Genomic DNA, 24912 nt, shown 5'->3' on the forward strand with positions numbered 1-24912 from the left:
TAACTAGAATTTTGCTACATTACACAAAGGCTAGAAGTACATTTAAACAATGCGCTCTAATTTTTTTTGTTTGTTGTTTTTTTAATTTACGTTAGATCCAAATCATATTTTATTTGTATTCTTCTACATTTTCAAATATGACCAGATAAATGCAAGGCAAATTTAATAAATCATTTATGAAGTGGATACTGCCTCTTCAAATGCACCATTGAAATGATAATTCTGTACCTTTTTTATCGTTTTACATCACAACTAACTATATCTTTTCTCAGTCTTATTAAATAGTAATCTACAGCTACACAGATTTTACCAGAAATAGATGCATTGTGCCTTCCTCTTTGTCCTTTTTAGGTATTTTCTTTAATTAGCTTAGCATAAGATGTTTTTGTTACATTATCATTGTTGGTGACATTGTTTATAGATCCATTTTGATCCACAAATAATAAATACGCACACACACACACACACACACAAAAACAAGTATAGTACAGTATCACTTATCCAAATTTATTTGCAAATTTAGAAAACGTACAAATTTTGTCACAGCTTCAGGTCTTCAGGCACGGGTCATTCTGTCATGACAGATTTTTGACCAAATATGATTTTTTAGGCCTTCCTCTCTGTATATGTCATGTATAATATGTGATAACAGAACAGTCTCTTGAACAGCTTCTTAAAACCAAGAAAGTACAAACTTTGAGGACTTGAGTACATTCTGTTAATACATAAAGCCAAACCTACATTGAACAAGACTTGAGAGGTGCATCACATCCACAAATTTTGAATAAAAGACTGAGAAGCATGACAGGACATTTGAAACTCAATTTAGCAAAATTAACCTAGCCAATGTTTTAATCTTTTTCTTCATAAATATTTCTTTCTCTCTTAGCTCTTTTACAGATACAGACAAACATACAATAAGAAACGCTCAATAAAGGAGGAATAATATTTTTTCTAAAAACATAAATGTTAGCTTTACATAAAATGTTAGTATCCACATGCTAAACTGACTTTGATATAAGGGGTTGTTTTTTTCGATTTCCACTTTTAACATCTCAGACTGACCAATAAAAGGCAAATAACATGCCACTCCATTTTGCTTTGCTACAAAGTCTGTAAATACTTCTGAGGCTTTCAAGATAAACACTTGTTCTGGAGTACGAGAAATTAAGAAAAAGAAAGAAAAGAAAAAAAATCTAAAAACTAACAGATTGCAAAGAGGCTTGCTTTAGGTTTAAAACATTCAAAAAAAAAAAAAATTTTATGAAGTGAAGTGAAGTGAAGTGAAGTGACATTCAGCCAAGTATGGTGACCCATACTCAGAATTTGTGCTCTGCATTTAACCCATCCGAAATGCACACACACAGAGCAGTGAACACACACACACACTGTGAGCACACACCCGGAGCAGTGGGCAGCCATTTATGCTGCGGCGCCCGGGGAGCAGTTGGGGGTTCGATGCCTTGCTCAAGGGCACCTAAGTCGTGGTATTGAAGGTGGAGAGAGAACTGTACATGCACTCCCCCCACCCACAATTCCTGCCGGCCCGGGACTCGAACTCACAACCTTTCGATTGGGAGTCCGACTCTCTAACCATTAGGCCACGACTTCCCACCAGGTTGTACATGTTAATATTAGTTAACCCAATAATTAACATGAACTAAAAATCAAAAATGCTTTAACCAAGATTAAAAGTGCTGTAAAATGTTAATTTTTCAGCTGCTTCTGAGTGTAGCTGGTTTGCTAATCTGTTCCTCATCATCACTGGCATGATCTCGAAATCCTCTGTGTTCTCTGAGGAGAGGACACGCGATGCTACGATGATTGGCAGACTCAAGTGGTTTTGTTGTCTCTCACATGTCATGATGAGGTGGCAGGTCTGGGCTGATGTCACAGTGACTGAGGTTAGGACGGTCCTCCTATGTGATCTTCAGAGTGCTACCGTAGGTTTGCTGTACCACTACCTGCACATTGTCAAGGATGAAATCAAAGGCCATGCTCCATACTGACTCTGAGGACTGCTGCATAAGTCTGAAACCAACAGTTAAAACAATGCAACAGTTAAGTTAAGGAAGGCCCAATCAACCTGCACTACTGTTCAAAGGTTTGGGGTCCGTAAGATTTTAAAATGTTTTTGAAAGAAGTATCTTATGTTCACCAAAGCTGCATTGCTATAAAAAAAATTCAAATAAATTAAATTAATAAATTAAAAATAGAAATATTACAAAATAACAGTTTAATTGCAATAATTGTATTCGATTTTAATATCTTATAAAAAAATTATTTGTCACATGATCCTTCAGAAATTATTTTAATAAGCTGATTTGGTGCTTAAGAAACATTAATAAGAATAATGTTGAAAACAGATACTTTTTTTTTTTGAAGATTATCTGATGAATATTCAAAGTTTATAAGAACAGCATTTACTTGAAATAGAAACATAGTAACACAATAGTAACACATCCACACACACACACACACACACACACACACACACACACACACACAAAATCATCTTACTCTCCAAACTTTTAACCGGTAGTGTATTATTACTACTGAAGAGATTTATAATGTACTTGTGTTTGTTTTAAGAATCAGCTGGGAATTCAGAGCTATACCTCTTCATGTATTTGATGACAAGATAGAGTTTCTCCAGGTCTTTATCTTCCACGAGTTCTGTGCAGTACTTCACCACCTGGAGAATGTCCTCCTCCATAGGTTCTGTCAATATGCAGCACCACACAAATTAACCAATTGCACACTGCAAATATATACTGGTATGTAAAAAGGTCTTGTTCTGCCATACCTGAGATGCTGGTGACCCATTCACGAAGCAGAGTTCTGATGTCACTGAATTCATAAGCTCCAGCTAGGGTTGGGACTGGGCGGGGATTAAATTTGGACAGCGTCTCTGGGACATCTGTGCTCGTAGAGGATGGGCACTGTACATTTTCTGTCTACCAATGAAAAACATCTCAGATAAATAATCCCCCCCCCCCCCTTCCAAAAAAAATTTGTCGACATTTTAACACAGATGTATTTAAAGTGTATAAAGTGGCTGAAGATATTATAGATAAACGGAAGAAAACAGGCTTACTTTGAGGCCTGGCTGTTTGAGTGGCAGAGGAAGTGTTTTGGAGGGGCTGGATTTGGCAGGGCTGTTTCCAGGAAACAGTTTTTTTAGTGGACTTAGCCCCTTTTTGACAGGACTAGCATTTCTCTTTTTGTAGCGGCGCTTCAATTTCCCCACTGCAGGCTGCTTTAATTGAGGAAATGTGTGTTTTTGCTCGACTAGAAACAAGAGAGCAAGGTTAGAGACATTGTGTATAGTGTTACTTAAATATTAAATCAATAAGCTGAAAAGTGTCATGTTATTTTATGACTAATGGCAATTAACTAAAATATTATACATCTTTACTACTTTGTTAATAAAAACTGAATTAGGCATCAAATTAGAATGTGCAGTATGATTTCAGTAAGATGAAATCAGTTAAAGAAAGAAGTACTGTGTGAGTGCTCTTAATAACACAAAAATTAGCTCTTGGTTAGATAGGTCTGGAAAAACTCAGTTCACTACACTTTTAAAAGTTAAATCAATAAGGTTGTACTGTATTTTTTAAGTTTATTTATTCATTCATTCACTTTTTATCGCCATGCCATCAATGCTATTTTCATAGCGATCTCTGAGTAAATTACACAAGGTATACAATTAACAAAAATATATAAAATATATCACAGATCTACACTGTATTTATATATGCACAACTACTTTGTACATGCAAAGCAACTCTTTCTGACATTTGGCCTTAAAGGAATAGTTTGATTGCTTGATTACCCGCATTCTTCAAAATATCTTCTTTTATGTTCTATGTAAGAAAGAAACTCATACTGGTTTGGAACAACATGAGGGCGCGTAAATGATAACAATTTTCATTTTGGGTGAACTATCCCTTTAACGGGAAAACACTCTTCAAGAGATGCAATAAATGTATGTATATGGTGTAGATAACTTGCACACCCCTACTCATTTTTACTCACCAGCACTGCTTTGAGCTTGAACAAGGGCTTGAGCGTTTCTCTTGTTTCTATAAGCAGAGCAAAGCTCTTCCTGAAGCTCTCTGGGAAGAGCTGCAAACACATCTGGATCAACCTGTTAAAAGTTCAGGTTAGGATATCTAAAATACTAGTTTCTGATCACTTCCCCATGTTTCCTCCCTGTGGCTGGGATGTTAATAGCATGTACCTGGGAGAAGTCAGGGAGCTCTAGTATAATGCCCGTTGTGCATGGTTGACCTGGCTGGTCTGGGAGCTGCAGTACAAGGGTGCCAAGCGATGGACCTGGAGGAGGAGAAGAGGAGGTTCGAGGCGGGGTTGAGAGATGAGACGAGGTGCTGGGCTGCTCCTCTCTGTGTCTCCAGGACTGCTCCACCTGTCTCCTTATGTCTACAGGTAAAGCCTCTAAAACAGACTGGTCCACCTGAATCAAAGGGAAAACAGGGGCTTACCGTTCATTTAATATGTTACTCTACAGAAGAGTAGAGTCACTAAAATTGTAAAAAAAATAATAATAATAATAATAATTAAATAGCAAAAATAGCAGCAATACTGTTAAATATTTGTACTTTTTAAAAGTACAATAATAATTTTCTATTTCCATATAATTTAAAATGTAATTATTCCTGTGATGACAAAGCTGAATTTTCAGGAGTCATTAATCTAGTCTTCACTGTCACATGATCCTTTAAAATAAAAAAAATTCTAATATGCTGAGTATTCAAAATGTTGAAAACAGTTGTGCAGCTTAATATTTTTGTTGCAACTGATACATTTTTACCAATACATCCAGATTCTTTGATTAATAGAAAGAGCATTAGAAATATTTTGTAACAAATATTTTGTAATTTTTGATCAATCTAATGCATCCTTTTTTTAATGAAAGTATTTCTTATAGATGATGACCTTGCTGTCTGGATATTAGGTATTGTTTGTGTAATTTTTGTTTCTGAGGTGCATCCAAGCGAGGAGAATCTAACCTGAGAGGGAGATGGCACCTCAATGCTGATGTTTAGGGATGTCCTGACATGGTTGGGGGTGTGTGGATGGTGAAGTCCTCCTTTACTTGTTCCAGGCATTGGATCTGAGCTGGTGGAAGGTGGTGAGGATGGAGGGGTAACTCTCTCCCAAATGGAGGAGAAAGCTCTGGATGAAGAAGGGCTGGTTAAACCATCTAAAATACAAGCAACAGGGAAGGCGAGTTAGATACCAACATGAATCCTACACATATCCTATAAATCCAGGAATCTTCAAATCTGGCCCTGTAGAGTTTAGCTCCAACCCTAATCAAACACACCTGAGTGAGAAAATCAAGGCATTCAGAGTAACCGGTAGGCGTGTTTGACCAGGGCTAGATCTAGAAGTGTACAGGACAGTCCAGGGCTGGATTTGAAGAACCCTGTCCTAACCACACTGCTCCAACCTTGTGGTGCTGGGGTCTCTTTCGTGGGGCTGTGGGTAGGCTGTTTGGCCAGCAGCAAGTCTTTGATAGAGCGACCACGAGAGGGCCCTTGTCCTGATGGGTCTGTATGTGATCCCTCCAACTGCTGCACCTGAAGTCCCACTCCCCTCATCTCCTTTACATCCAATTTCATGGCATGGAATAGCTTAATAACTTCAGCAGCAATCAGCTGTCCACTGTCTGTGGGCTGAGCAAGTAAAACAGACCTGCAATGTGACAGTAATGTGAATGTCAAACGTATATCAAAAATAGTTTGGTCAGTATTAAAGCTGCAGTCCGTAAGTTTTGCCTCTGTCGCCATCTCAGTTTGAAAACCTGCAATTGCAGTTGTCTGCAGAATTATCTTTGTGTGGAATTATCTTCCAGCACGGATGAATCTAATGTTTTGAGTATGTGTATCAGTCAGTCACCGCACTGGTGTGGATATTCACGGTACTTTGGAATCACAGATTCTAGCCTACGTCTTGGAATATATGACCCAAATTAGAATTTTCACTATATATACTCATCTGAACAAGTAACAGGTCTGCAACGTTTGACTCTGCCACGCCCACCAAAACAGCTCATTCAAACACGCCCCCACGTCTACGTCACTATGTGGAAATATTTGCATAATTCCGCCCAAATGTTCATGTAAAGAAAGAAGGTGTGGTGTCAGTAACCGCAGTTAGTGTTGATGCAGCCATGTCGGGGAGATGCTGTGTGTATCTAGGCGAAAGCAAAAGCACTTTATTTGGCCTTCCGAAAGTAGATGCATTTAGGAATCTTTAAGATTACTTACAACAGAACAGCAACGCATTTTAAGGACAACCATTTCGTGAACCTAGAGAGGAGGTAATTCTGACTTTGCTGTGACAATCCGGTGCTTCTGTAACAGCTACTGTAAGTATGTTTTGTTGTTAGTTTTGCTATTGAATATTCAAATATTAAATTAAATATTCAAGTTTTGCACGTTTTGTGTGTGTGTGTGAGAGAGAGAGAGAGCAAGAGAGAGAGAGAAAGAGAGACAGGTCACACAGTGGAGTCAACTGTCTTAACCGTCCGTGGCTTGTGCATCAGTATGGCATAAATTGAATCTCTACTTATTAGTCAGCTTAAACACCAATCCCAAACCAACTGCAAGCTTGCATTCAGATCTGCCTCCAACCAATCAACAACCAACAAATTTACCAACATTTTGTTTTCTTTTTTAATATCCTGTTTCACTCAGATGTATGTCAAAATAGAAATGATCTGTAGTGCATTTAATAGAGCACATTGTTAATTTATCCTGGTGCAAGTCACCTGGCAAAGTTGTCACATATCCCATGGCCACCATATTTGGCTGGCTCTACTGGAGCCCCTGGTTTCCGCACCATGACCTTCAGTATAATCCGGCGACCTCTAAGCCCTGCCCCCTCCAACCTCTTCTGCACCTCCATAGATAGGTTTGTAAGGAAAGACTCCGCCTCTTCAACCTAGCCAAGTATTAGAGGTGATGGGAAACTTATGACAGAGGTCAACAGACTAAGGACAATGACAGATACAAGATGTTTTGCAATGACTGCTATAACTTGTATACTTCAAAACCTGTGTGAACCGAATGTTGTAGTTCATCTCTGCAGACACAGACTTTCTCTCCTTCTCACTGCGCACAGGTCTGTCATCCAGTCCTCTGCAAAAGCGGAAAAGCGTCTGTCCTGTCCTTGGCCCAAACTCCCTCTGCAGTCGAGAAATGGACAACTGCTGTAGGTCACCACAGGTGCTCACTCCCAGGGAGGTCAGCTTGGAGCTCATTGAGCGACCCACACCTGCATATTAGAACACAGAATCATCGGTCCAGACATACACAAATACAGAAATAAATTCCACTGTAAAACACTGCATTCAGATTAAAATACCCTACCATTCAAATATCTGAGGTCAAACTTTTTTTTTTTAATAAATAAATTAATACTATAATTCAAGAAGGATTCATTAAATTGATTAAATGTGACAGTACAGACATTTAGTGTTACAAATTAATTTCAAAATAAATGTTTTTCTGAACTTTCTATTCTTCAAAGAATCCTGAAAATGTGTAAATTCCTTCAAAGAATCCTTAAAGTGTCAGTCAGTATTTTTGTATTATTTTTTATAAAATAAATGCAGCCTTTTTGTGAATAAGACTTTTAAAAACATTTTTTTTAAGTACCAATCTACCTAAACTTCTGAATGGTATTGAATGTAGGATGCTCTGTTCTCACCAGGCAAACTGGATACAGGCTGATCCCTGATAAAATCATCCACTTCCTCTGATCGGAGGAAGTACTGCCCGTTTGGTTTTGCCTTACGGGTTGCCATCCGAGCAAGAAGGATGTTGGAACCTATTAAGAAGTATAAGGGAAGTTACAGAAAGCTTACAGAAATGAAGGAATACGAGCAACATCATAACAAATTTTGTTTTTTTAAAACCTTGTCATTAAACTTAAATTCTAACATGTTGTTCCAAACCTTTATGACTTTGTTGGAAGTTGAATTTTTAAAGAATACCCTGGCCACTCTTTTCAAGTTAGAAGCAAGTAAATGAGGACTGGAACTCTTGAGATCCAAAAAAAAGTTAAAGCATTGTAAGTTTACTGAAGCGATACAATAACTTAGTGTGAGTAACAAACCAAAGTTGTTTCACTGTACCTGACTTTGGTATTATCACAAAAGTTCATTAGAAAAGCACAATATTATTTTATGGCTTTAGAAGAGTTACACAATACAGCTCATGAGGTTTATGCTACATTTATGGCGCTTTTGCATCATTTCAGTATTCCCATTTATTGCACTTGCAATGAAATGAGAAAGAGTAGCATATTTTTAAAAGGTTCCATGGAAGAAATTAAGTCATAAAGGTTTGGAACAAAATGCAGGTCAGTAAATAAATTCTCTAACCCATTCCAACTGAGGCAGAGCAACCAGTCTTTTCCTTTATGTCTTCACGGATGGCTCGAGCCAAATCATCAGGTGTAACTCCCAGCTCAACCAGAAGATTTGTGGCATCTATTAGCGCCTCATCACAACTCAAAGCCTCAATGTTATGAGTGTAACTATAAAACAAGCAACCATGGAAAAAAATAATTATTGCCTTTGTCTGTTGGCATTAAGAAAGTATCAATACAAAAAAAGTTGCAAAAAACATTTTATGTGGTACCTAGCCAGGGTCTCATACATGGACAGTGCCACCCTTTTATATGCTTGGAAGTCATATGAGACAGATTGCAGATCAGGACAGAGCTGCTTAGCCCGGCCAAAGAACATGCCGTTTCTCACACCAGCCTGCCTGTAAGAGAGAAAAACAGAGTAACAGGTACTGCTAGAAGTGTGGACAATGAAGGTCAATGGAATTTAAAAAGTTAAGTCTAGTTTTTGCTATTCTAAAAATGGATGGATGTTTGGCGGATACAGACATGTCAATATTACAATCTTTTTGGGGGGTTCATACTGCACAAGAAAGGAGTCTGGCATGTTTATAAATGAATACCTGGCCTCGTAACTGCAAGATGCAATCTCTGCCATAGAGAGGGCAGCCAGGTCCAGATCCACTCCATTACTGGGAACTTCATCACATGGTGGAGATGGGGTCATCTCAAGGTCACCGTCTGTCTTCTCTAAAGCAGAAAGAACAATAGTCACCTAAATTCAAATTTCAAAAATGTACAAGAAATGAATTCTAGACATCAAGTTAAATTTAACCAACATCTTCCTCCTTGAACCTGAGCTTACCTTTCCTATACTGTTTCTGTTTCCTCTGGTAGTACTGAAACTCAAGCTGAGGATTTGCACCAGGTCGCTGTGGAACATGGCCTGGACCACGGTTACTAGTCACCGCAACCGGTTTCCCTGGATACAGATTGACCATCAGTAAAGCTCAGTTTATCAAAGTCAACAAGCTGCAACAAGAAACTTCAGCACTTCCCTCCAAATCACTGAAATGTACCTATGAGATCTGGTCTGTGTCTGATCCCTACTGACACAAAGAAGCAGTCCATATCCACATGAAGAATGCAGGACTGACGCACCTGAGGAGCAGCCATTAAGGAACCTGGGCAAAAGAGAAAAACTTTTTATCGGCAAAATGCTGCATCACAAAGACTTGCTTCTCAACAACCTAAAAGAAATACACAAACATAAACCACAAAGACAAGATACCTGAACTGCAGTTAGCTTTGAGCTTCTTCAGTTTCTCTTTTCCAGAGAAAACAGCTCCTCCTGCAGCTCGCCTCCTGCTCTGAAGGCCACTGACATACTCGGAGAACTCATTTCGCCACGTAGAAATATGATGCAGCCTTGAGTGAGAAAAGAATTCTGATATGATTCCAGCCTCTGCTCCTTGGCCCGACCTTCCCGGATGATTACTAGAGATTACTGCAAGATTGGAGGAGCTAGGGGTCGTGTGATAGCTCCCGTTTATTCGAACTCTTGTCTGATCATGAAGATTCCCCTTCTGAGGAGCACCTGAAGTTCCTGGATTAGATGTTGGTTTTGGATGGAGGTTCTTTTGCATATTGTGAAGACCAGGCTGCTTTGCAGGACTGGCCATGGATATTGAGGACCTTGATTTTGACCCAGCAGAAGAACAGCTGGGCTCCTCCCTATCCCTGCTTTCAGTCTGTGGGAGGTGAGACTGATGGGACCCTGTGTCAACAACATGAGGAGAATGTTCTGCAAACAGCAGAGGATTTAAGGCACCATTCACAGGGTGTACATAACCATTAGTTAACAAAGGGTCTTGTGAGCCTCTTGGCAAAAGGGCACAGGTGTCATCATCATCAACTCCATCATGTATCCCATTAACTCTAGGCCTCTCTGCATCCTCCTCAAAGACTATGCTACAGGAACCATTTCTGAAAGACAAAAGAAGAGAGGACAAAAAGACAAATAATTAAATAATTTCCCAAATGTTTTTATTTAAAGGATTAATTCACACTTTCATAATAAAAGCATCCTGATAATTTACTTATCACGTCATCCAAGATGAAACTTTTTTTTAGAAAAAACAATCCAGGATTTCCAGACGAGCATTCGTGGTTATAAAGTATAAGTACATATATTATTTTATTTGTATTTTTTTAGAAAATGGCTAAATGTCTAGTGACATTTCACTGGATAAGACCCTTATTCATCGTCTGGGATCGAGTAGAGCCATTAAAGTGTGTAAATTATCAGGAAATTTTTATTCTGGAAGTCAACTAATCCTTTTAGTATAAAGAAGGGGTGTAAAACCTTTGCGTCAGAGCAGTCTTATCTGACCAGCAGGCCAATACGATAAATTTAAAAGTTATTTACCTGTTATAGCAGAAAAAAACTGATAAATGGCTGATAAAATTATATACTATTTTGTCTAAATAAAAGAAATAACAAATAGTACACTTGACAGTGTTTTTTAATTATTAGTGTTTTTAAAGATTACATGACAACATGAATAAATGTACATTTACAACTAAATGTAAATATTGGGTGAATGAAAAAATTCTATATCCAAAAATATCAATATGACCAATACATTTTTTTTATCAATTTGTTGTGTTGCATGTTATATCTTAAAGCTGCAGAATCTTTTCTTTCTTTTAAATACATGCACCATTTGACATTCACATGTGCTAATGGATCCTTGTTTATAAAGCATACTCACAGTCTGACATCTAGCTGGTGATTGGTTGGCTCAGTGAAGCTGGCTGTGGATTTGAGAACTTCTTTTGAGAGGGTTTGAGTGTGGCTGGGCTGAGGCTTGATGCTGTCTGACTGGGGGTGGCTTGGACTGGGTTTGAACGACAGATCCGGCTTTCCTTGTGCACAGATACTGGTAAAGTTCAAGCTTTTTTGCTTCACATAGAGCTGATACTGGACATATGAAAGTTGGCGGCCTGCCTTTATACTGCACAAAAACAAAAACATTTGTATGCATATAGTATTGTGCTTCTATAACCTGCAAAGTACACATAAACACACACCTGTCTGTGATCCACTCTGGCCGTACTACTTTCTCTCCCTTGAGCTCTTGTATTTTGCTGTTGGGCAGGTTGGTGGCAATGATATGTGTAGTTCTGGAGCGAGTGTAATAGAGATGGAACTGCCCACCATGCAGCATCATCATCCTGCGCAGCTCATCCGCACAGGGATCTACATAAATACACAATACAAGATATCACAGCTCTCATCACCCTGACACGAGTTTACTTTATTAATATAGCACATTTAAAACAGCCACAAGACTGACCAAAGCACTTCACAAAAGAAACAGCATCATAAGATTTGTAAGAACACAAAAAACCGCTATAGTGCGCTAATGGTAAATTAAATACAGGAACATTTCTTTCAAATCATTCAACTTCATTTTTTGGTCACACTTTATTTAAAGGTCCAATTCTCTCTATTAATAAACCATTAACAATGACTTTTGCCTCAACAAACTAATTTGCTGCTTATGGATGTAGAATATGGTCATGTAGAATATGTGCTTTATAAGTACTAATAAACAGCCAATATATTATTAATAGGTATGTTAATAAGCAACTAGTTAATAGTGAGAATTGTTCCCTATACTAAATTGTTTCCCATTTTTCCTATAAATTATGCTCATCCTTCTATAAAAACAATCAATAATACTGTTATTGAGTATTATTGAACATTTTAATTCTGTCATGAATTACTCACCCTCATGTCTTTCCAAACCCACAAGACCTTCGTTCATCTTCAGAACATAAATTAAGATATATCTGATGCAATCCAAGAGCTTTCTGACCCTGCATAGACAGCAACGCAACTGACACGTTGTAAGGACATTGATAAAATAGTCCACGTGACGTCAGTGGTTCAACCATAATTTTACGAAGCTATAACAATCCTTTTTGTGTGCAAAGAAAACAATATGACAAAAATGTATTTTATTCAAAAGTTCTTCTCCTTAAAATCACATATTCCACCATTATTGACACTGACAGTACCATGACATGCATGTGTTGTTTACGTCCAGATGTACTCTTGATAATGGCAGAAGACATGATTTGGAGGATTAGAATGGCTGAATAAAGTCATTGTTTTTATTTTCTTGGCGCACAAAAAGTATTTTTGCAACTTCGTAAAATTACAGTTGAAGCACTGATGACATTTCTGAGTCTGGGAACATTTCAGTTGCATTGCTCATATGGAGGGTCAGAGAGCTTTTGGATTTCATCAGTAATATCTTCATGTGTGTTCCCGGAGATGAACGAAGGTCTTACAGGTATGGAAAATCATGAGAGTGAGTCATTAGAATGACAGAATTTTCATGTTTGGATGAAATACTGTACAACAATAAATGTTAATGATCTCTATAAAAGATCTATAAAAATGTAAAATGGTGTTCCTATTAAATATAAGTATTAACATTTATAATAAAACACAACATTTTTTTTTTTAATAATGATGGTAATGATGCTGCTCCAGATGCATTATGCAGTAAAACTAGTCTCAACTCAGGAAGAAAGTTTTTTTTCCTGTTCACGTTTGTAATCACAGCACACGTGGGAGGTGAGGATGCTGGAAGAGATCTGACCTGTGTATCCATTGACGTAGATAGCCACACCACTGAAGATACAGGAGGACGTTCCCTCTTTCTCCTTCTCTCTCGGGGCATCCTTCTGAAACTGCTCCTCAAGCTTAGAGATTTTTGCAGCCATGTAACCACCCTAAAAAATTCAACAAACAAACCAGTGAAGTTAATTTGATTTATAACCCCCCCCAAAAAAAATAATCCCACTCACATCAACACAACCTCATAAAATCAAGTAAAGAGGCATAGCAGAGAGCACACACAGACTATGCAGACACTTATAACTTATACAGTAAAAAACTATTCTAACCCCTGTAAAAAAAAAAAAACGAACAGACTGCAATATAGATATGCACAAAGAAAAACGTGCAGCTTCTGACTGACAAGCATTTGATTACGCCTCAGACATTCGATAAGACTGGAGGTACAAGTCTGCCCTGCTGGCATGGCGGCTCTCTGTCTCCATGGCAATGGAGGGAACGCTGGGATTCAGGAGGTAAGCCTGAACCAATAAACAGACTCACACACACACACACCTCTCACTCGCTCCACCTGTACTGACAGGAAATTCCCCTGAACTTAATTAATATAACCTGAGATAGGAAAACACACAAGGCCTGAAGGCAACCACTTGTGCTGTTTTTAATTAAATTTACTAATTCTGCACAAAATCATTTTTTATACTGTACATACTCTGGCTTCACTTTCACATCTGCATTATGCCAGCAAGTTACTAAATTATTAACTGAAAATCAACTAATTGCACAAGCTCCACCCTTTTGGTTGTCAGATTTGGTGGCAACACATTATGGTTGTCATATTCTAGGGAAATGTGGTGAAATGTTATCAGTGCAGACAGAAGTTCTTGGAGATGTTTATGCCAGTGTGGTTCTGGTAATGCCTGTTGAACACGAGGACATTGAACCATATCAAATCTCTCGCCCTGCTCGGACTGTGGCGGCAGAGCAGAGGTGCTGGTCACTAGTGAGGAAAATTGAGATTACTCACTGGTGTAATACAAATGAAAAGCTGTCTAGACTTCACCATCAACACACATACACACACACACACCAGCTCTCACATGAAGGGGAATGTTCGACTCGAAGACAATGGTTATGAGGGAATTTAAGGACAAGTTAAAATTAAAGCAAAAATAATACATTAACAGTGTTTAGAGGGGCAGCCTGGAAAGACAACACAGCAGAAAAGAGAACAGTTATAAAAAAAAAAATAAAAAAATAAAAAACAGCTGCTGCTGAGGCTTCCTGTTTTCAATAATAAACACATTTCATAATAAAGAACAACAGACTCTTACCCGTCCTCCCCACCCATCATCTTCACTGGCTTTCTTTCTCCATCCATCTCGACTCATGCTGAGGGACCTGAAAGACAACAATTAAATGTAATGAGTCAAAAACTAAATGTTAATGAATGAAAATTAAGATAAAAATGAGGACAAACTATGGACATCTGTTCTCTCCATCACTTACATGAATTTACAGACTCATAGAAAGGGAGCGAGCTACTGTACATACAAGTGATAAAGCTTTAATTAGCAGGCAGATGACTCATTTAATAAAGAAAATTCAACTAAAATGCAGAATCCTGAGCAGAGAATAAATCTACTGCACAAAGTACTGCACACCTTATCAGAGCACAGGTCATCTGTAAAATCGGTTTCAGTCTCATACTTTTATTCATGATAAATGAATATGCAAGACCTCCATTTCGCTGTCTCCTTGATCATGTTGCCTCTTTGGTACAGATCAGACCAAACAACACATCCCAAAAGTAAAAGGGAAGTCACTCTCATCTCTGTAGCATGTGATGACCATAGCAAGGCACAATAAAAATTATTAGGGATGAATCCTGCTTACTCCCTCCATCGTACAAAAATCACATACACAATCTCATTCTCCACAGGAAGCGGTGTTGAGCTCATCTTCACGTATGTGGTGCAGAACAACACTTCAAATCTGCCTTGTCCAAAACACACCTCCTATCCACTCAAGTGAAACATCAAAGTGTCGTTCTTGCTTGATTTCTCTTTCAACACAAACACTAGGCTCTAACTTTATCATCAGCCTGCTCACTTCAGATCTCTCAGTTTTCATTAAATTTGGTGAATGAGAGTTCAGAAACTTGTACATTAAAATTAAACTATTCATTAATAAAAAGCAGCATACCAGTGTTATTTATTGACACATGCTGGAGTATTTCTCCTTATGTTCAAATTTAATAGTCATGTTATGGCATATGACACATTTTAACCCACTACTAGGTGATACTGGACTGAATCAAACTGTGGCAGCTCTGGACAAAAACATTTACTTTATTTTTTAACATTATTTTACCCTTTACAAACATACAACAGATAGGCTACCTGCTTCATTGGGCCATGCAATGGACTTCTGCAGTATGCAGTTGACTGTTTTGCGGTCAATAAAAACGATTAACATTTAAAAAAATCATTATTATTTTACAGCTGAAAAAGAACCAAACCAACTTATGTGGTCTCACAGCCTGTCCAACCTTGTGTTCAGTTGGGTTAGTTAGCTGGTCTCACTGCTTGACTAACTGAAAAGTGTCCAAAACTCCTCTAAAACCAGCAACTAAGAATGGCAAACTGGTTAACGTCGAGTTTTTTTAACCCAGGGATGGCCGAGGGAGGCTTTGAAAGAGCTGACAAATGGAAAGATCCACGTTTACTGAACTGTCAACCAGCAACAATATTGTACACATATCAGAAATAAAAATAAAAGACAGTTGCAAAATGAGACGTGACAGCTTCCTTATACGAATTATACCGAAGATTGAGTTTATTTAGCTGTACTTTTAACAGATCGGCCGTCACATGGGACATGCCTGGCCATGTGAATGACCACTGGACTGTCTCGACTAGAAGAAAATACTGTGCTGCAAATCCGGGAAACCTAAATTCGACGCAGACAATAAGTTAGTGGGGCAGCTGACAGAGACAGTGATCAGACACCTAGGACACTAACAAGGCAAGTGACATTTCGTGGATTGTAAACTAGATTCCCGTAAACCTTTTAGCGCAATGTTGCAGAAGTGCAGCACAGCAGCACACATCCGATCGATTAGTTCAACACAGAAGAACAGCACAACTGTAGCGTCACTCTGCGTGTGATGCGCGCTTTCTTTTTAAAACGAAACCTCTGAAAACTGAAATTTTTGCTCACCAATTATCACCCTTCTTTACAGATGTATTTTGTTCAAACCAAAGCGCCTTTGTTTCCGCTCTTGGGTTGCGTCCACCCCTTTTGCGTCGGATTTGAAAGATTACTAAGAGAGACTTGGTGCATGCTGGGCTCTGTCCATATCAACATACTCCCGCGACTGCACGATTCTCCCCTTTTACCACTGACTCGTTTCTCTCCATTGATAGCCGTTTGCTCACTGTCGCCTCTGCCAGATTTTCTGCTTGTTTTGTGCAAGTCCCTCCTCCTCCTCCTCTCGGCCGGGGTCACACTGTGACAGCGCTAGTACTGTCTGTATCTCACAGCACCCTCAAGCGGTCTGTTAGTGACTCTACACTTGACGCAGCGCGCAGAGTTTAGCTTTTGAATTTCAATCACGTTGTGCTGACGTCGTTCCCAAATCTTCCAATGGCGTAGCCTGACTCGTGTATATTAATTAGGTCGTGACGTTTCGCCGGGTAACTTTCCAATGGCGAGGCCGTCCTCATGAATATTAAGAAGCGAGCCTTCTCCTTAGTAGGATTCGTCATTCACAAATTCTCCACGGATTGTGTTGAATTTAACATATCATTGTGAGCGAGCTCAATGGCAGTCTTTCGTGGAAGGTGTGAGGTAGTCGTTTTTACACCCCAAAGGAAAACCGTACCTGAGAAAACGTTTTTGTTTATGCTAGTCTGAAAACGGTCTATGCTAGTCTAGCACATACTGCTCATGTCCCCATGTAACCTGTAGGGCTCAGACACAGAGACTGCCTCATAAAACATCTATTTATAGCTCTAGGAATTAACTCTAGTCTTTATGGAAGAATATATTACAACAGAAGTTACATTACCATGTTTAATATAATACAATACAATAACAGTATGCTGTAGTACTCTATTACTGCCATATGGCAGACCATGTAAGAATGAATGATATAGAACAGTGAAATATCACAAAGTGATGCTGCTTATTGTTCATGAGTCGGCTATTAATTTCAGAGGTGTACAGATTGTGTGGCAGCTGTGGTGCTGCAACATCTGTCTAACAGTTAAGAAACCAGTAACCTTGGATCCAGTGGGAAATGACCACCCTTTAGTGAACTGACTGATGTTTATAAATGATGATCGACTGTTTGGGTAAACAATTATATAAAAGCCCATTTCTGCCTCATAAGAAGAAAAAAAATAGTTTGGTAAATCATAACTGTATAATAAATTACATAATTGTGGGATTATTATATTTAAATTAACAATAAGTAGATATTAATAACCACTAATATTTTATGATTATTATTAATAATAAGATAAAATAATAATTATAACAGCAGAATTTTGTCAAAATAATTATTTTATACCTAATCATTTGACATATTATAATTAATGTAAGCTCTGTCAACTTTTTATCTAATAATTTTGACTTATTTGTCATAATGATGACTTTTGTCATGATTCTGACCCATCTCATAATTTAAATTTATCTAATAATTTTGACTTTTCTGTAATAATTTCAGCCAATTTATGAAATACTTTTATATAATTCCAATTTACACCAATTTACGTATTTATGACTTTTATATCATCATTTTATCATGTCTTTTTATGTAAAAGCCAACTTTTTATCTCATTTATTTTTGTCATACTTATGATTTACCATAACATGACTTATTTTATTTTTTCTTTTGTGCCAGAAATGGGCTTTTTTGTATTATTATTATTATTATTATTATGCCCAATAATCAAATTTCAACTGAAGCTAGATCTACTGAAGTTTGTGTAAAACAGGCTTTTGTAAAGAATTTCTATTACATTTTTTCACTAACTGTAATGTTCATCTCTATTTTGTATGTTGTGGCTGTTGTTTTTTATGTGTCTCGCAAATTTCTCTACTAAAGAGCTGATGAGACATCCAGAATGTGCAGCATTCTGAGGGTACTCCAGGATCAGGAGCCACTGTGCTAATCCATGGGTTAGTCATTAATCATAGTTAGTCACGTCATTTCATCATCTCTTTATACACAGTTTGTCATCATTGCACATTTTTCACATTTTCCCCATAGATGCTAAACAACAGCTGAAATAATGTGAATGTTTCTGGAACTGTACAGCTCACATGAATATTTAAAGAGGTAAGTACTGAGTTTTTGGTTCGTTTTCTGTTGCTAAACAACTCTCTCACTGTAACATTCTGGCACAACATTGTCATTCCTTTATCACTGCAGTTCAGTTACCCCCTCAAAAAAAAGTAGTGCTAGCCCTCTTCTGAACCATGGCTTTCATAACCCAGGGTTAAAGGTGCTACCAACTCACAGTTGCTTAAGGGCTATACGTCTCTTTGACCCAGGGTTTAGGAAAATAATTAATGGTAGTGTGAAAAGCCTTATAGTGCAATCATTTTGTCATCCAGTAACTTGTTTAATGAAGAAGCTCACACTTCATTATAAATATATATTTTTCCAGTATATGATTGAAGCTCACCTAAAAGAATATAGGTTTTATATTCCATTATGATCTTGTTTTTATTGAAAGCAGTTACCAATGAATACTGGGAGAGCTCTTAACTGAAACAATAATTGTTTTTAACTTAAAAATGTTGTTCCAGTTATCAGCTGATGTACAGTACCGTGTTAAAATAGATGTGATTCAGAAAGATTTCCAATAGATGGTAGTATTGTTCTATAACTAACTTCTATTGCAGGCAGTTCTTTATAGAAAGTGATGTGATTAAGATCAGAACTCTACACTTTTTATTTATATTTTTACTTATTAAAATATATCTAAAATATATTAATATAATAATTATATATATATATATAAATATATATGCAGTATATGAAAACAAAAAATACAACTTTTTTTTTTTATTATTATTTAAATGTTTACTACAGTATGTTAACTACAAGATAGTTGTGGTCTATTTTTAATATTTTTTATGAAGCTTTTTATAATATTAGATTTGAATTAGAATTTCCAGCCTTCTAGTCTTTCATCAGTACTGAGGCCCACCATCAAAAAGTGGCGTGATATTCTGATCATTTTTATACTCTTTTTATTCGCATAGTTATGGATATAAATGGTCTTTACCAACAATCTATTGCATGCACAATAAAGAGCTGCTTATCACTACAGAGGGCATTTGCAAGATCTGTTTCTATTTCTAAGTGAGAACCCACTGCATACGCCCTGTACATGAATAAATGTTTGTAAAAACCATCCTAAATGGTGAACCATTTCAGACATTTTTGCAAACCCGTTTGACCGATTGGATTAAAAGAGTGATTCATTAACATTCTGGCCTCACTAGTTCTGATAGAAAATGCACGTCAGGTCTGTGATCTTTTACTGTGGGTCTAACAACGCTCCTAAACTGAAGCTGTAGTTTCACTGGCAGTGTATGTGAATGAGAGAAGAAAAACGCAATACATAAGCTTCTTTTTAGAATAGATTCACCCTTAAGAGAAGGGAAAGCCAAGAAATGGATTTTATGTGCGGGATTGACTGGCAATGCTAAGCAGGATTTACCCCCAAGCTCAGGATCAAAAAACAGTAAGGAGGAAATACGGAGGTGGAAAAGGAATAAAAAAAATAAAGAAAAAATAGGGATGGCTGCCAAGAGTTTAAACTCCTGCATTGCTATAAAACTGGGGTCATTGAAAGTGATGCTGACCCAAACACACGGATCCTGTTGCTCTTCATACACACACACACACACACACACACACACACTTGCTTTATTGAGTCTTGCAAGCAAATGGGAGCCATTTTTTTGTGCCTTTGTTTTTTCAGGAGAGAAAAAGCACATTACTGTAGAGAATAAGATTTAAATGCAGACTGGGACTAATAGGAAAATAATTCAACTTGTAAAGCAAGTGAATGCAGATAAGATAATCAATCTGAGCTGAGATGACCATGGAGACAATTTACAGATGCTGCTTTGTTGTGAGTCTGGCTCTGCAGGACATACTCTCACATATATTGTTATTTACCATTAGGATGAATTAAAGTAATTAATCGCCATGTGGACTGAAAGGCTTGACTATGGGGTGCTTCTTTTGTATGTCTATCAGATAATAATGATCTTGGTATTGAGTTTAGTTAATGGAGTGTGTGTGCTGAGTTATTCGGCTGTGAAAGGGCTCCATTAGCTCGAAGATTGCTCTGTTATTTATTTGCTAAAATTGTTTTGATGAATCACAGTTTCGCTCTTTTATTCTTTTGTCCTGTTTCCCTCGCTCATTATTGACTTCAGGTGTGTCTTTACGGATCAGTTCACGATTTTCTTACAGGGTTTAGAATGTCACTACTTCCTCTGTAGGGACTTTCTGCTTTTAGACTTCTAGCCGTGTGTGCTGATAAAACTTTTTGAATTCTGCAATCAATTGTTTTACGCTTTTTAAATGTATAATTATGATACAAAATCCTGTTTATTGGACTTTGAAGAACAAACATCCAAAAGCTTATTAGTGCATGTGGTGCAGCTTGATTACATCATGGATCCAGGTGTCTTTGTTTCCTGTAAACTGTTTATCGACGATGGCTGTTGCCTATAATGAAATGATAATAAGTGCCCTGACAGTGGACAGTTGAACTGCCCTAAACTTGCAGCTGTGGGTTTCTGATTATGACACAGATCGTGACCCTCTCTTATGAACAGAAGCCAGAGTTTTGGGTGAATGGAGATGTTTAACATTATTAACCTTTGCGTTAATTGAGTAAATTGTGCAGAAATTCCATCAGGTGAGAGCGAGTCTCTGCTTTTCATGATTTATTATTAATGCAATGACACTTGAAAAGATAGTTTTCATAAACTCTTTAGAAAAAAAACACACATGTACAATTTTAAGTACAATTTTATTATTATAATTATTTATTATTATTGTAAAGTCATTTTATTTGTAGCAGTTATTATTTTTTTAAAAAAAGACCCCGACCTAGCTAAAAATATGTAAAGCGGAACTGCTGAGCTGTTAAAAGTGTGAATGGTACAAAAAAAGACAAACAGATATGTAAAAGAGAAACTTAAAAGAAAGACCTAGTAAAAGAGCAGTGAGAAACACACAGAGGAAAATACAGTGAGGGGGTGTTTGGGGGTCCTTGCCAGGGTTTGCCCTCTTGTCACTCTCTCAGCGTCTAATGGGAGTGATTGATTTTTCCGCCTGCTCTTATCGAGGGGAGCAGCCAGCATCAATAACAACGTGGAATTAGACACATAGCATCTCCCAGCTGAAAAGAGAGGAACCGGGGGATCGAGAACAGCAGAACTGACTTGGAAGAGGAGATGGAGGGTGTCTGTTTATGTGTGTCTGTACTCAGCCTAAGTGTGCGATTAGATAAAAGATTTCTTATTTGACTTTAAAGGTGCAGGCGAGCCTGATGTCGTCCTTTATACTGCCAAATTCCACCCTTCTTTATCTTAAACTCATCGTCATTTTAAAGCATAACAGCAGAGCCAGGAAAAGAGCTGAGGGAAAATCTTTAAGAGTACAGCCATGAACTTGAGCGTGTCGTATTCATATCTGTGTAATAATAATCTGTGATTGGTGTAGGCTCTGTTCTCAGCACTAGAGGCGGTGAGAAAAGCGGAAATTACCATGTTTCAGAAACGTGGCCGAACGTGTGGAAAAGGAGCACAGTAATTGAATACTTTCACCAGACAGATTTCCCATTTTCCAATTTCCTGCCGGGCGCGTTAGTAATTTTGCCATCTCATCTGTTATTCTGTTATTCAAGTGAGCCTTGGATCCAGAGGCTTAATGCAATTCTTGGGAGGTAATTGGAAGGTACAGGTGCAGGGGGTTCATTTGCATTCATGATTTCTGCATATCTACAGCACTGCGACCACAACTTCAACATACAGCATGATTCCTGTATGTATGTGCAACGCAACATATCACATCACTGAGTTCAGCATTCAGCGAAAGGAACTCCTCCACACAGGATCACATTACAATTTTTGTTTATTATTGTTTCACTCTCTCGCTCTCACACACAAGTATCAACATAATGTGATTTTCCACCGTCCACTTGAATGGTTACTGTTGACAGACAGTTACACAGTTTCTTTTTCTTTTTCCATGGTGGTGCGAAATCAGGATTAGAATGTACAAATACGTCAGTGATGACATGTTCATTGATAAACAAACATTGGTGTGAATGATCTGTAAGTGTAATATATTAATCAAATATTAGCTAGACTAGTTACCTCACCACACCTGATTTACCTTAGCAACTGACAAGTGAATAACTGAGTTGGCATATCACTAAAGCTGTTCCACCAGCACAGTTTCCCTGTTCCGAGTATAGTTAACACGAAACATTTTGCAATAGTAATGAACCATTTTCTAATGGAAATACAACTCGTATTGTTACTCCGAACAGATTGGTGGAAATGGTGGAAAAATGTTTTTATTAGACTCAGTGACCAAGCATTAATCTGAAAATAAGCAATACAGTGCACAAAAGAGAGCAAACCAACTAGAGTCACTAGAGTATTTGACTTATCTAAAGCTATTGGGCTCACAAAGAACTGTCCCTTTAAAAGCTGAACATAGTATTTCTTACCCATCTTCTCTGGATGCTTAGTTGTAGCAGCACGAATTGCTTTCTCAGAAAAATGTATTTAAATACATAAATAATGACAAACCAGTTTACCAAACATATACAGGGTGTTAAAAAGCTCTGCTCTAGAATGGTACAACATTATAAACCAAATATATATAATGGAGAGACTCACTATGACCTTAAGATTAGAAAAGGAGAAAGTTATAGGTTTATGGTCTAAGTGGATTGCATATATAAGTGCAATAAGACTGGATCTTGTCTGAGGTCTGAGCAGCGAGGGCAGACGACACAGGGTTGGGAAGGGGGTGGTCAACAGGAGAGAGAGGATTGAAATAAACTGTAGTTCTGTTAGGTAGTCTGTTTGTAGTTTTGTGTAAATGAAACAAAACCTTATCCACTTGCACCTTTTGTATATCGTTTTTTTTTTTTTTGTTTGTTTGTTTACGTTTTGGTTTACATGTAATCACAAAAAGGTCAATATATATATGTGAGGCAATTATAATCTTTTGTTTTCGAACCAAATGTCTCATTTGGAAAAGTGCATAACTAATAATATAAGTATAATTCACTTTTTTTTTTTTTTGCCTCCAATGTAAACTGTGAAATGTGAAAGATCCTTATAATAAAAAGACAGTAAAAAAAAAAAAAAAAAGCTCTGCTCTAAACTTATGCCAGTATTTGTTGTGTTGGGATGCTCAAAACAGAACAATTTTAGATGGCAACTTACAAATGTCTAACACTACTAAAAATAAAGGTTCCACAAGAAAGTTTCATAGTGATACCATAGAAGAACCATTTGGGGTCCCCAAAAACCTTTAAGTAAACTGTTCTTGAAAGAACACCTTTTTTTTAATGTGAAGAACAATTTACAGAATTACTTTCCACTATAAAGAACCTTTAGTGGAATGGAAAGTTTCCATGGATGTTAAAGCTTCTTGACGGAACCACAGATGCCAAGAAATAACCTAGGTGCATACATATTTACATTCAGTATGTATGCATATGTTTACATAAAAACAAACAGACCAAAAAAATCAACACTTCACCATGGATTATACAAATATGTCTAGATTTGCACAGGCATTTGCCCTAAAATAAGATTGGGACACTTTTTCCTGTAAAAAAAAAAAAAATGTATATATATATATATATATATATATATATATATATATATATATATATATATATATATATATATATATTAGAGCCCTTTCTGGAAACCTTTGGAGAAAACTTTACAACAGTTGTCATTCCTCTGCACAAATTATAAATTGGCAGGGCTGGTAACCCTGAATCTTTCTCCTTATGATTTCCTACAAAGCAGTGTACATTCCATCTTTTTTATCCTCACGTCTGGCACTGAAAAATGAATGATGTTAATAATATAATTGATAAATAGACAGAAGAGTAGCAAATACTCAGTCCTCACCGCTCTGCTCACTGACCTTGCTTGTCTCCCTTCATTGTTTAATTTTTATTAGTGGACCCTTTGTTTTATGCAAAGGCCATTTTATCCCAACGTGGTCCATTAGATAAAGGAGTGCACAGAATCCAACCTCCACATCCTCCCAACACAAAAGACAGACTCATCGCCTGCCCAAGGCCCAATCAAAGCACTTGAAAGTGTAAAGCATTTATTTTTGCTTGTAAGTCTCAAAGCTACACACACACACACACTTATCAGCCTCCCTGTCTCTCCAACTGTTCTCAGTGCAGGCAAATGCATGGCCATTGATCAGACTAAACCTTGGACAGCATGTTCAGTATCCACTCATTGATCATAAGGTTCAGGTCTTTGGTCTGATAGGACTCTTGAATGAATGGAATACATATATGCTTCTGTTCAGCCTCAGTATTAAACACCCAATTCGTCTACCGAATGAACAGAGGTTTGTATTATTCCAGCTTCTATAGAGCTGTTAAAAAACTGTACTTAAAAGCTCAACAAATACAGCTATTAAAGAAAAAGCCTTGCCAACATACATTCCATTCAAGTCTTACATAGAGGGATTCAAGGACCTCTACTAAAACAAAAAATTAAAACATGCCCATTCCCATCTTGAAATCGAGGGACGTTGATAAAGTGCAAAGCCATAT

The 24912-nt window shown here is 37.4% G+C and overlaps 1 protein-coding gene and 1 long non-coding RNA gene across 2 annotated transcripts; one reads left to right on the forward strand and one right to left on the reverse strand.

Moving 5' to 3' along the window:
* Positions 1-1720: 1720 nt before the first annotated feature.
* On the reverse strand, positions 1721-16546 carry rev1 (REV1 DNA directed polymerase). The gene is made up of 22 exons (XM_059500079.1): positions 16259-16546; positions 14371-14437; positions 13059-13191; positions 11476-11644; positions 11157-11399; positions 9674-10368; positions 9462-9566; positions 9248-9364; positions 9006-9132; positions 8676-8804; positions 8417-8571; positions 7741-7860; positions 7085-7305; positions 6800-6972; positions 5477-5721; positions 5034-5227; positions 4244-4477; positions 4039-4150; positions 3113-3291; positions 2807-2957; positions 2619-2721; positions 1721-2031 (listed from the first exon to the last, which is right to left on the reverse strand). The coding sequence occupies exons 2-22, from the start codon at positions 14425-14427 to the stop codon at positions 1920-1922; spliced, it is 3774 nt and encodes a 1257-aa protein (XP_059356062.1). The 5' UTR covers positions 14428-14437; positions 16259-16546; the 3' UTR covers positions 1721-1919.
* A 218-nt stretch (positions 16547-16764) lies between these two features.
* Positions 16765-18385, forward strand: LOC132094735 (uncharacterized). Its single transcript, XR_009422384.1, has 3 exons — positions 16765-16891; positions 18152-18223; positions 18315-18385. It is a non-coding gene; the product is annotated as an uncharacterized LOC132094735 (long non-coding RNA).
* Positions 18386-24912: the final 6527 nt, after the last annotated feature.

This window comes from Carassius carassius, chromosome 19 (assembly GCF_963082965.1).
Source record: "Carassius carassius chromosome 19, fCarCar2.1, whole genome shotgun sequence".
In the NCBI taxonomy this organism is placed as follows: domain Eukaryota; kingdom Metazoa; phylum Chordata; class Actinopteri; order Cypriniformes; family Cyprinidae; genus Carassius; species Carassius carassius.

What these genes read in the sequence shown, in the direction of transcription:
- rev1 (XM_059500079.1), bottom strand. Translation starts at nt 14,427, where the DNA reads ATGAGTCGAGATGGATGGAGAAAGAAAGCCAGTGAAGATGATGGGTGG. An exon ending in CCAGAGTGGATCACAGACAG is followed by an intron (nt 11,400 to 11,475) that starts GTGTGTGTTTAT and finishes GTTTTTGTGCAG; the next exon opens with TATAAAGGCAGGCCGCCAAC. An exon ending in CTCTGCCTCAGTTGGAATGG is followed by an intron (nt 7,861 to 8,416) that starts GTTAGAGAATTT and finishes ACTTCTTAATAG; the next exon opens with GTTCCAACATCCTTCTTGCT.